The 13410-nt window shown below is 40.3% G+C and overlaps 1 protein-coding gene across 1 annotated transcript; it reads left to right on the top strand.

Moving 5' to 3' along the window:
- Positions 1-123: 123 nt before the first annotated feature.
- LOC124064236 lies at positions 124-13091 on the top strand. The gene is made up of 24 exons (XM_046398489.1): positions 124-242; positions 480-678; positions 784-964; positions 2260-2385; positions 2613-2806; positions 3813-3963; positions 4063-4181; positions 4263-4344; positions 4439-4573; positions 4664-4738; positions 4814-5624; positions 7046-7192; positions 7551-7764; positions 9187-9370; positions 9466-9606; positions 10139-10344; positions 10447-10594; positions 10769-10887; positions 11006-11084; positions 11209-11343; positions 11883-11957; positions 12062-12267; positions 12359-12573; positions 12725-13091. Exons 1-24 carry the CDS (start codon positions 187-189, stop codon positions 13089-13091), a joined length of 4365 nt encoding a protein of 1454 aa, XP_046254445.1. The 5' UTR covers positions 124-186.
- Positions 13092-13410: the final 319 nt, after the last annotated feature.

Genomic DNA, 13410 nt, shown 5'->3' with positions numbered 1-13410 from the left:
GCCCAGTCCGTCTTCCTGCCATTCCACTTACACACAGCCACTCCATCGTTACTGCACACATGCAAAAACAATCTACAAATAGATTTATAAAATGCCTACGTTTGCAAAATGAGCGAGAGAGAAAGGGGGGCAGCACGGAAGGGTGAGGGATAAGAAAGTAAATTATGGTGAAAAGGGGAAGAACAGATGTGCAGATTTTTATTTGTGATGAGATTTGATCGGATCGTGATGTTAGGATTAAGGTGGGTTTGAATTTTACAATTTCAGTACTATGACACAGATTATTCTCAATGATTTTCAGTAGACGAGCAGAATACTTGCGCATCATCATCTTTGTGGATTTTTTTAGTGTGACTGGACTTTCTCTGGATCTCATATTAAGTAATATCTTTTCTGTCTTGACTCTGTAATAGTTGCTACTTCTAATTCACTTCCTCCTGCTAACCCCTTTCTTGAATTTTCCAATTTTCCACACGCAGTCTCCTGCTTCTCTTGCTCTCCCACTCGGCCTCCTCCACACTGCTGGGATGGGTGGAGTCTCCAGGGTATCCCCGTGGATACTCGCCCCATGCCAGCCTAAACTGGAGCAGGTGTGCCCCCAAAGGTCACACCATCTCCATCAGGCTCATCCACCTGGACCTTGAGGACAGCCAAGACTGTGAGAACGACGCCGTGAAGGTCAGAGGTCAAGATAAACTTTAAATGCTTAAGAAGTCAAAGTTACTAACTCGAGTTGGTACGGTTATTGCATCCTCTACAACATAATTTCCTGATGCTTTCCAGATCTTTTCGAATGGAAACCTAATTTCCATTCTGTGTGGCAAGAGGGAATTTGAGGAGCTTCAGTCCACTGTAAATCCCTTGCTCCTCTCCTCGCCGGGTGGATGCCTCTCTCTATCGTTCCACTCGGACTACTCAAACACCAGGAGGCACACCGGCTTCAGAGGCTTTTACACCGATCAAGGTGAGACATCGACGGGGAAAAGCAAATAAGTTATCGAGTTGCACGAGTCCAACCAATTGTTTCATTCTTTCAGATTCCCCAAGAGAACCCATTGTGAATGCTTTTGTTATCATATTGTTAGGAAGGTGATATTTTTAAACATCAATTCACAATGGTTTTTAAAGCTGGTTTATCATGTCATAAATGAACAAAAGCAGAAATAACTAGTGTCCATAACTTAATTATGTGCTTCTAAAGGGTGTTTAAGGCTGAGAGTTTAAGTTTCATTTCAATAGTGCTGACAGGTCTGTAGTGACTAATATCTCTCTACATCCTGTCAAACAATCTCACAATCTCGGCTGTAGAAAATGAAATTCACAAAAACAATCACTTAAAACACAACTATTTATAAAGTCTAGAGAAGGAAGAACTGATGCAGCAAGCTGCCTTGACTTTAATCCTTGTCTCTACACTGAGAAGCATGAAAAGATAAGCTCAAGGTAAATGAAAAAACAAATCCAAATATGTCACTTCTCACCGATTACCTTCTGGCCCATATTCTAGCTAGTGCTCAGACACAGTGAATGCAACACTGTGGGTATCTCTCAGATGCATTATTTGAAAATAAAGTGACAAAACACAAAGAAAACCAAAATTTCTGTTTTGGATAATAAGTTGACATGTTTAAATTCAGAGGAAGAAGAAATCCAGAAATCTGTCAGGTAAACATGAAGCTGCAGTCGGGATGGTTAGCCAAAAGAAGTAAACAGCTAGCCTGACTCTAATGAGACAGAAATATAACAAGTTAATTAGTGAGCTTTAGAGATGCTGGCAGGCAAAATCTGCAAGACGTCTAGAGTTAAGTTCCTCCAGTCTGCATGTTGAAATGTCCCTGAACTGGACACTGAAACCCAAATTGCTCCCAATGCTGTGCTATCAGTGCTATCATGCGTGCGAGTGGTTGGTCAATGCTTTCTGATGGATAACATCAGTTCCATTAGCGTGTGAATGGATGAGTACGACAGTTGTGTAAAAGTGCTTTAAGTGGTCAGTATGACTAGAAAAGCGCTTTGTAAATACAGTCCATTTTATGTTCACCTCAACACTGGACCTTCTAATGAAAACACTAACTTTAAGACCTGAGAGTGACACAAAAAGAAGCCTGTCTGGGTTCACTTTCAGGTCAGGATGTTCTAACTGAATATTTCCTGATAACCAGAAGCGGTCATTGGAGCAAACAGCATATTTCCCAACAGTTTCTTTATAGCTTATTGTGCAGCATGCTTTTCTACTGACATTTTAATTTCCTCCCTCAGACTTTGACGAATGTAAGGACGACCCTGACAACAAATGCACGCAGTTTTGTCACAACTTCATTGGAGGTTACTACTGCTCCTGTCGCCACAGTTACCACCTGGACACAGACAACCACACTTGCACCGGTACAAATAATCTCTTTATCATCAACAATGCACAGAGTGAGACAAATCAAGGAAGAAGAAACAAAACTGAAAAATGAAGTGAGACTGGGGAAGATAGAGGAAGCAGAAGCAAGTAAAAGAGTGGGAGGGAAAATGAAGGGAACGGGGGGAGTTAGATGATTGTATAGTTCTTATGATTATGCTGGTTAAAAGATTGGTGAATGAATGAACTCTTATCTTCAACACAGTGAGCTGTTCTGAGAATCTGTCAGGCCAGAAAAGAGGTGACATATCCAGTCCCTCCTGGCCTGCTCCATATGCAGACAATGCCAACTGTCAGCACACCTTGTCTGTGGAGGCCCACCTGCAGCTGGAGCTGCACTTCTCTGAAGATTTTGATGTGGAGCAAAGCCCTGACGGTCAATGCATAGATGCACTGAGAGTAAGTGTCTGTGCAAATACGCCATAGAGGTGTGGCTTTTTAAAACATAGAAAATGTTGCAGAGGAAGTTCAGATGAAAATGTCGAAACGCTGGATTTGACAAGTATTACGCATCCTGTTATGTCCATTTTACAGTCCCCCTTTATTACTCATTTTGGATTTTTTATTTCCTTGTCTACAATGCTTAGAAAAAAATCTTTCACCTCATGAAAGATTTCATGTTTCATTGCCCTAAAACCATAAATCAAATTATATTTAATGTTCTGTTGTTAATGCTGAGCTAAGGATAGAGATCTTTACAAAGTGATATAAATTTACATTCAAATGTATTACAGAGCTCCTCCAGGCCAGTGTTCAGAAGATGCTCCTTTGGTAACATTTACAGGCTCTATAGGCACAACCGGACATTGCAGTTTTTCCCTCTTCTGGTCTTTTAAGCAACTCCTGTGCACATTTAGCTTCAACTTACTGATGTTCCCTCTTGATCAATAAAGTATCTATGTATCTATCTAAACATTCTTGGAAGCTTCCCTTACTAATCTCCCTCTTGGACAGTCAGTTGCTTTTAATTTCAGATTTAGACCTGTGCTTTGGACAGCACAGTGTTGTGTGGTTAGCCTCAAAGCAAGAGGGTTATGGATTTGGTTCTGGTCCTTCTGTGTGGAGTTTGCATGTTCTCTTTGTGGTGTGGGTTTTCTCTGGGTACTCCAGCTTCCTCCCTCAGTCCCAAAAGCCTGCGCTTCAAAGACTGATTGTACTCCAAGAGATGTTAGCCACAACACTGACTCACCAGAAGTTGTTTGTCTTTAAAATCCAGTCTAAAAGTCACCACCATTTGACTAATTATGAATTAATTATGAATTATGTTGATTTAGTGTCCTTTGAAATTGTTTTGAATACTCATGCAAATATGTGTTTTATATTTGGGGTGATTAATCTTTATAGTCATTGTAAATGATGGAGGACACATACATTTGGTAACATGACTGTTTTGTGTTGTTTGCAGATTGAGACTTCCTATGGGATTCTGGGGCCCTTCTGTGGCAACACGCCTCCCCCATCTCCTCTCCTCACCCACTCACATCATGTCCTCGTCCGCTTCACCTCTGACAGCTTTGGCACTAATAAAGGCTTCACTTTGCACTTCAAAACCAGAGGTAATGAATCCTCCTCACCTGTGACACAATGGGAAAACAATATTTGCTGCAAAGCAATCACAAATGATCAGAACTGTTCTTCTTGTATGTGAACTGCAGACAAGGTGTGTCCAGCAGCTGTAACCCCACACTCCACAGTGACTCCTCAGCAAACCTCAGAATATTTTCGGGGTCAAACAGTCACAGTCACTTGTCATGTTGGCTATGTTGCAAATGCTGTGAGTATACAGAGGAACTTTCATACCTTTGACATATTTAAGCCACTATTAAGCTCATAAGATTTTACTTTTGCAAAGTAGGAAGCCAATCAGATCCTGTCAACACAATATGTAACGACATGCCAGAGTACAGGAACATGGAGTCCCTCTTACGCCTGTGAACGTGAGTCTGAATGTGACCAATTTGGAAATTTTGAAAAAAAAAAAAAAAAAAACGTGCTTCTTTAATTTCTTTCCTTTTTCCCTCACGTGCATAGCGGTGGATTGCGGTGATCCTGATATCCCAGAAGACGGCATCCTTAAGGTTTTGAGCTCAGATGCACACCACACTAAGTATAAGGACATGATCCAGTTTAACTGCAGTTCAGAGTACTACACACTGGAAGGAGATGGTGATTGTCAATGTCTATGTGCCTTTTCTAAACTAACTGACAATGCAAAGTTTTGTACTTTTATTTATATACTTTTTTTCAATCTTTCAGACACATACATTTGTAATTCCAATGGTAAATGGGAATCAAGTAGAGGCAAGATGGAAATGCCGAAATGCACTGAAGGTAAATTTATTGGTTCCTTTTAAATTTTATGTTTCCTTTTTCACGTGACTCCATTAACGACTTTCTGTATTTCAGTGTGTGGGAGGCCTAAAAAACACCCTTCAAGTGCAGGCAGAATTTTGGGTGGTAAGGACGCAAACCTGGGAGAAATACCTTGGCAACTTTTGATCAAATCCCCAAAAAGAGGAGGAGCATCACTGATCAATGATCGATGGGCTGTCACAGCAGCTCATGTTGTGGAAAATGTAGATGAAACCTCTATGCAGCTGTATGGTGGATTGGTAGATGAAAAACCAACAGATAGGTTTTCTAGTGAGGTTGTCATGAACAGTGAGAAGATTATAATTCATCCTGGCTACATCCAGGGCACTGCAGACCGCGACAATTTTGACAATGATATTGCTCTCATCAAATTAGCTTCCAGGGTGAATTTAGGACCAAATCTCTTTCCCATTTGTCTGCCAGCGCCAAACAGAGGCTTGATGGAAGGTGAGCAAGGCACAGTGGCAGGCTTTGGGAGGACAGATACAGGGACAGGTACAGGAAATAGGCCTTTTGTCACATCTCAAACGTTAAAATATGCTCATATTGGTGTCTACCCCCTTGCAACGTGTCAGAAGACACCTTCCACTCCAAGAAAGAAAAATATGATTTTCACCCAGAACATGTTTTGTGCTGGAGCAGAAGGGATGGACAGCTGTCGGCAAGACAGTGGAGGTCCGTTTGTTTCTCCAATGTTGGCTGCAGGCAGAGAGCCTTATTATCTGACCGGCATTGTGTCCTGGGGACCCCCCTGTGTTCAGAGGCAGTACAAGGGTTATTATACCAAGGTGGAGAATTATGTAGACTGGATTAAGGAGACAATAGAAGCAAATGAAAACTCTTAGTCACAGGAAAGGTGAGGGAGAAAATACTTAAACTGATCCATTTCAAGACTGATTCAGATAAGATGTATATGAAAATAAAGATCTAATAATCAAATGTGCCTTCATTATTAACTTAAAGTTCCAATCACATTATGACCTTTGTTCAGAACTTGCAAATTAACTGCCAAGACTAACTCAATAATAAACTGTATTTTGTCCAATCAAGTAAAGCCTGAGATAAATATTGATAAGGAACTGTCTTTCAACACTGATATATAACTGGATAAAGCAAATGTATGAAAAAAACAAATAAAATAATTCAAATAATTTTCAGTGCAGTGTGGTTCTCTAATAATGAATTACACCAGACTAAAGTGTTCTTATCCTTTAAAAAATTTCAATAAATCATCATACTTTTTCCCAATTTTAAATGTATTCTGTTATTCACATCATGAGCAAATTATACAGTTAATTCAATTTATATAATATGTGGCTCAAAGCGGCCCTCTTAACAGCCTGGAAGAGATACTCATGAGAAATGCATACATTCATTGTTAATGGTATGGCAGCGTATTACGTAGATTTTCCAGGCCACTCGTGACTTTTTCTCATGCAATCCTTTAAACCACTTCCTATGCCCACTAAGTAGGAGTAAAAGTGGTTCTGACGTCACTTCCTGATGTGAGGCTGCAGCATCTGGAGAACAAGCATCGCTCTGCTACCACTTGGTGATGTCAGTGATGGATTAAAACATTAGCAGCAGTTAAAGCTTGTCCTTTGTCCTTTTGTTTTTACCTGTATGTTTCAGTATTTTCATTTTTATTTATTCTGACCTTTCTGCATTTATTTATTTCAGAATTTATTTTCTGTTTGTATTTCTGGATGTTTTTCTTTTAGCATATGATAATGATGATGAAGAAGAAAGCTGCTGTTTTTTAGGCCTCGATCTAATCAACCACAGCAACATCTCAATTTGATGTTGCTGAGTAGGCAACGAGTCCAGTGTGCTCTTATCACTCCTACACATCATGGCCTGGCAAGCGAAAATCAACTGCCTCAGTCAACTTCATCAGATGTTATGATAGCAAAATGTTTCACCAACATGTCTTCCTGATCTGAGAGAAAGGCAATTGCTTCTGTGTTAGAGGATGTTGAAAGGCGTCTCATAGCCTCCTCTAGTGGTAAAATGAGGTTCATGATTTAGACAAAAAGTTTGAAATAAGGGAATAAATCTTGAGAGCTGTTTAAAAACAACAACCACGCTAGTTCTTTGTATTTTAAGTTATTCTCTATAGATACTAAGATGTCTATATCACAAGTTCTCAAGTCTCTATTTAAGAGAATTTATTTCCATCACCGACCCTGTTTCTCTACAATTCAAAGTCAAGCAATCATTTGGTTTTGCCAAAACAAACAAGGCTTATTCCTGGCATTAACGCAGTGAGTTGCTAAACACTGAAAACAGGAGACTTTGTGGCATTAATGTTTCACTTGATTGTGAGACATTTGCTCCTGCGACAGCAGAAGAGTTCACTTGCAGATTTGTAGTATTTAATGCAGAGATGGGGAGGCTCTCATGTATCATCTGGTAAGATCAAACTACATTTACTACAAGTTGTATGCAAATATTTTTTAAAGCGAGTTTCTAGGTTTGTTACAATATTCACTGCACAAACCTGCTATAACTGTGGAGCTGATTGTTACACCATTTGGTTGTTTCTCTACATTCAGTATGACATATTGCGGGATTTTATAGGGTGACCCGTTGATCCATCTCAGTATGCCGTATATATAAAGCCATGACAGTTTTATATGGTTGCAACGGTTGTGCTTGATTGTGTCACTATGTTTGCTCTTTCTATGTTTGCGTCAACTTTGGACCAGTAGCTCACATGACCACAAACTGACAAACAGATCGAACTCTCTCTGCTCATGCATCTTTCCAGGTTTCTGTATGTGTCAGTGAGGGAGTGCATCCAGCTGCCTGACTCAGAGCCTGTAATGCTCGGGGAGATCCAGTCCCCCCAGTACCCTCAGCCTTACCCTCCCAACCTGCAGAGGCAGTGGGACATCAGTGTTCCCGAGGGCTACCAGATTCAACTCACCTTCACGCACCTGGACATTGAAGCTTCTGAAGGCTGCCATTACGACGCCCTTACAGTCAGAGCCACATTTCAACACATATGATATCACAAAAAAACAGACCAGTGTTGTAGGGTTTGAGTTCTAAACTAAAGTGTGAATTGAGTGCCAGTGTAGAAAACCTGACTCAGGCTTGAACACTAATGACTTGAACTTCACCTAAAACACTTTTTCTACTAATTACCTACGTACCTTTCCATGCTTCTCTGTTATAATCAATATGTACTTTGGTGTTTGGCGTTTTCAGTCTGATACATACGATATGATCTGATATTGCCAATAGGTGATTTGTGGGGGGATGAGGGGAGATGCTATCCCTGAAATGCAAAAAATCCATGTCCCTTTTTAACCTGGTCTCGCTCCCACTCTATGCCTCAGGTGCAGAGAGAGTGCCGGGGCACAGGGGTTGTTTGACTGAAGTTTTTGCAAATTTGGATCTATGGCCTCGATCCATGGCTCTAATATCAGTAACATAACTGTGTTGTGTATTGATAAATCCATGGTGCTCTTAATGGTACTGATGTAGCAGATGGGTTTGTAACTGTGCCTTTTTCTCACAGTCCTGCCTTTCTGTCAGTTTGTCTTGGATCTGTAGTATTCTCTAAGGTATATGTACTAGAAATACTATAAATACTCAGTTCTATACTATATTGCAGCCTACACTCTATTCTAGCAGTCTCACTTTCATGATCAAAGTAACAACAAGTCAGCTTTGCTACCTGTAATATTCCTTTAAGTAGGAATGTAACAAAACATTTTACATTACAACAGTTTTAGTTTTCACAACAGGGTTAGGATTACGGGTATCCAGGTCAGAGATGAACAAATCAGCTACTTACAATGTTTTGAAAACACCTCAGAAATAAACTGCACTAGATTGGTCAATTTCAAATACCTCTTCAGAGAAGGATTTAAACCTGCAGCAAGTCGTAAACACAACCTTTTATCAAGTTATAGAGATGTGTTAGCAAACAGTTGCTTATTTACACATAGAAATGATATTCAATTAAAATTGTGCATATAACAACTAGATAAAAGTTAGCATAATATTCTCTTTACTTTTTACTCTGTTTTGGTCTCCACCAACTCCTGATGGAAATATCTATTTCTTTAAACAACAATGGCCGGCTGCTCTAACAATGTTGATGAGAAAACAAAAACATTGAAGTTGTGGACCATTAAGCCAAAACAACAACTTAAAGATATTTTAAACCTCAATGTTGCTGAGGGGAAGTAAAGATTTGTAGGGTAATTTTGGTGACTCAATTAAAATACTACCACAGATTCTGTTGCTGATTAGCATCACATGGTGTATTAAATCCTTACATCAGCATTTGTACAATAAATAACTTTCCAAATACATCTGTATAACAGAATGGATACAAGTTTGCAAATTTTCCTAATCATAATTTGGATTTTATCCTTTATATGATCCCTCAGGTTCTCTACGATGACAAAGTGCTAGGAAAGTTTTGTGGCTATGAGAATTCTGAGGTTGGGCATCACCCCGGGACTCAGCCCATATTGTCTCCAGGCAGCAGACTCTCCCTGATTTTCCAGACAGATGAAAACAACCCAGAGCGGCACCAGAATGTGGGCTTCTCTGCTCAGTACCAAGCAATAGGTACCACTTATCCACCATCGGTGAACTTTTCTGGCTCTTCAGTCCTCCACTTCTGAACAAACCTCCCACTAATTAAACGTCTCTCTCATTATCAGACATAGATGAGTGTTCTGCACCGGAACCTGCAGATGGCTCAGGTCCACTCTGCAGTCATATCTGCCTCAACATCCTTGGCTCATACCTCTGTGCCTGTCACCATGGCTACCAGCTTCGCTCAGACCAGCGCACCTGCGTGTGTGAGTATTGTGCGCATGCATGCTTCCCATGTATGCACCTATCAGAACCAAAATGTGTTGAAGGGGAGAACGACGGTCAGTCAAACTGTGAAAACTTTCACTCATCCCGTCATCAATTTCAGTCAGAGACACTTACAAGTATCTGTCATTTTATGATAAATATTGTACAAGTAGAAAAGATTTTGCTTTTTGGGGGAGATCTCAACAAAACTGAGCAATGCATCCGAGTCTGCTCGAAATAATCAACACTTAACATCTTCACGAGTGTTAGATTTAGCAAAGTCAACAATACCAAAATCCTAACACTAGGAAAGGTGTCATCCTAACTCGTTCAGAAATACATTGATCAACAGAAGAAAGAAAGAAAGAAAGATGCAATACAAGTTACTAGTATTATACTAGTACTAAGCTCTAACCAGAATTTTGTGCTGAGGAAGTTGACATGATGAATACTGAATACTATATGAATATAAACAAATATATTAACATATTTAGGTTTGAACCTGAAAGATTTCTTTTTCCAACTGCACAGTGTCCTGCCCTGGTGGCATATTTGATGAACCAGAGGGACATCTGTTCAGTCCAGGATACCCTGACACCCCACCTCGCGCTGTGTCCTGTCAGTATGTCATTTCTGTTGATCCTGGCTTTGTGGTCAATCTTAACTTCACTGACAACTTCCACATTGAGAGCGTGGACACTGAGGAAGGCCCAGACTGTGTCTATCACTGGTTGCAGGTGATGACAAGCAGCTTCCATATGCTCTCTGTACATATTTAAATGCATACATGGAAATAAATGGATCGATAAACAACGAGCTGTGTACTCCTCTCTTAAAAGGTAACCATTCCAGGCAAAGAGCCCACGAAGCTGTGTGGTCGAAAGAGTCCAGGACTGATAGTCACAAACTCCAACACTATCACACTGGACTACCACACTGATCATATTGGCCTGAGCAATGGCTGGAGCCTGGACTACACCACACACAGTGAGTGAGAGAGAGAGAGAGAGAGGAATGAGACTAGAAATGTGTGAGTGTCATTGTCACAACATACTAGCTCTCAATAAAATACTGTTCCCATAATACTGATTGCAACATACAGTTGGATATCTATAGGTATGTGGCTAATGGTACATGCTTTCTTGACTATGCTATTTTCAGGAGTGATGTGTCCATTTTCCGGTAGTGTAGCGAACGGCAGGGTCACTCCTACTTTGACCAAATATCTCTACAGAGACTACATCTACGTGCGCTGTGACCCAGGATACAAGCTAATGATGGTTAGATGAAACTTGCCCTGTCAAATACTTAACATCAACAGAGGGCACTTGTTTGTCATTATGTATGATATAATAAAGTGGGCTGATAACTTATTAGTTCCCATCTGCTCTCCTTCAGGATGGACAAGAGATAAAGAGCTTCTCTACCATGTGCCAAAGCAATGGACAGTGGCACCTCCCTCTGCCAGAATGCCACAGTATGTTACCCTTAAGCTCAGAAACTTGCAAAACTAATGGAAACTTTGTTGATTTGAAGTCTTCTTGATCATTACCTATATCACAGACAAAATATTAATATGTGCTTGTTTTGTTCACCTGCAGTAATTGATTGTGGAGAACCTAAACCTCTGCTGAATGGAGGCGTGACCTTCCTTTCTGGCTCTCAGAATCAGTACCGTTCTCTTGTTCAGTATCACTGCAACGAACCATTTTACTCTCTCTTTGGTGGCGAAAATGGTGAGTTATTTACTGTGTTCAAGGATGTACTTTATTTTAGATTTTTCCTACCAGCCATTGGACTCATTCATGGACAATTTTGTGTTGAGTTGTAAAATCCATCATGGTGAACCGCATTCATTTTCATCAGTGTCACATCATCACTGAGTGAATGTTGGTCTGTCCATTGCCTTTTACCAACACTGTGCAGTTCACAATAAGTCTTATACACTTACTTTAATTGAAGTCTAGAAATACTATTATTTAATCCGAAATGTATTTTTAAGAAAGCATTTACAGATATACATTTTCACAGCACAGTAATGTATACATATTTTAGAGGAAATAGGCTAGAATATGGAAAGTTGCCCCCTACCTTAACTCCAAGCTGAAAAACACAACTGCCTTTGAAGCATGTGGGCTCAGACATGTGCTCTGTTGCACCTGTAACCCCATTGATATTGAACATTGATTGTGACAGTGTGCAGACACACACTGGAGTACACATCAACATCACTTAACATAATCATAAAACTATTTTTCTGGTCTCTGCTCTTCAGTTACCTTCGCCTGTGAGGCAGACAGAAAGTGGAGATCCAACCATGATATTGTTGTCCATCCAACATGTTTACCAGGTATTGCTTTTGCTGATCTACACCAGGTCTTCGTCTGGTATCTTTTGTTTAGTTTGAAATGAAATCTGTGAAAAACTTCATTAGTACATGAATGTCTCATCCAGTCTGTGGACAGCCCACAAAACTCATCCCTGCCTATCAAAGGATCATTGGAGGCAGTGAAGCTCCAGAGAATACCATCCCCTGGCAAGTGCTCCTTAGTATACATGGACAAAGAGCAGGAGGCATGGTGATTGCAGACCGCTGGATTATGACTGCAGCTCATGTCCTAGTAAATGAAAATGATAAAGTACCAAACGAAGCTGTACGGGTAAGTGGGCTATTGTAGGTGTTACCAGTGTGCCCGTTACCTCCACGTTTTTGAACTTACATTTATTTCATCCTGTGTTGTTGATTCACAGGTTTACACGGGACTCACTAAGGTAGATACCCTGTTGAGGTCTCCTGTGTATGTTTCCTCAATTCATGTTCACCCTGAATACAACAATCCCAACCTCATGGATTTCAACAATGACATTGCCTTGATCAAATTGCAAGACGCAATCACCTTTAAGGGATCCATCATGCCAATATGCTTGCCAGCAGAGGATGCCACATACACCACTGGCATAATGGGGTAAAGAAACAACTGATGGGTTTCATTCTATAAGGATATATAATCTATTTGATATTATTTTATTTATATTCTTTGTTTTTAGTTTCATTAACTCAGTTCTTTGACATTCTCATCAGTTCACCATAACTGTCTCTTCTGCATTTGTTTTCAGAATGGTGTCAGGCTTTGGCCTCACAGAAACTGACAACCGAAGGATTTTAACAAATAAGCTGAAGTACGTGCAGCTGCCTGTGGTGGAGCAGGAGACATGCAGTGATTCAATCACTTTGGCAAGGAGAACAAGGGACAAAGTACCAGGTCTGTCAAACAACATGTTTTGTGCTGGATTCCCTGAAGGAGGGAGAGACTCCTGCCAAGGTGACAGCGGAGGTCCCTTTGCCCTGAATGATGGCAGCCGCTTTTTTGCTGGTGGGATAGTCAGCTGGGGAGTTGACTGCGGACAGCAGGGAACATATGGAGTCTATACCAGAGTCAGCAACTACCTGGACTGGATCAACAAGACTATGCAGGAGAACTGAAATTTACTGTAATTGATCACAACATGATGTGAAAATGTTGATGAGACAAAAGTAAAAACAAAAATGTCTAGAGTAAAATAAGAACAAAGAGAACAAATTTAGCTCTAAATATACTCTCTCTGTAGTGTTAAGGCAATGCATACAGTGTCACAAAAAGTAGGAAGTAAGATCATCCTCCAGATGATGGTAAAATGATCATGTGCAAATGTATACCGTGTATTTTATGTAAATCAATAAAATTGAACAAATGGACATACACAGATTTCCATGTGTCTTTTCATACGTGTCTGTCAGATTAATTCAATTCGGTTTATTTATA

This window comes from Scatophagus argus, chromosome 9, assembly GCF_020382885.2.
Source record: "Scatophagus argus isolate fScaArg1 chromosome 9, fScaArg1.pri, whole genome shotgun sequence".
Lineage (NCBI taxonomy): Eukaryota > Metazoa > Chordata > Actinopteri > Scatophagidae > Scatophagus > Scatophagus argus.
This window is presented reverse-complemented; position numbering and strand designations above follow the sequence as displayed.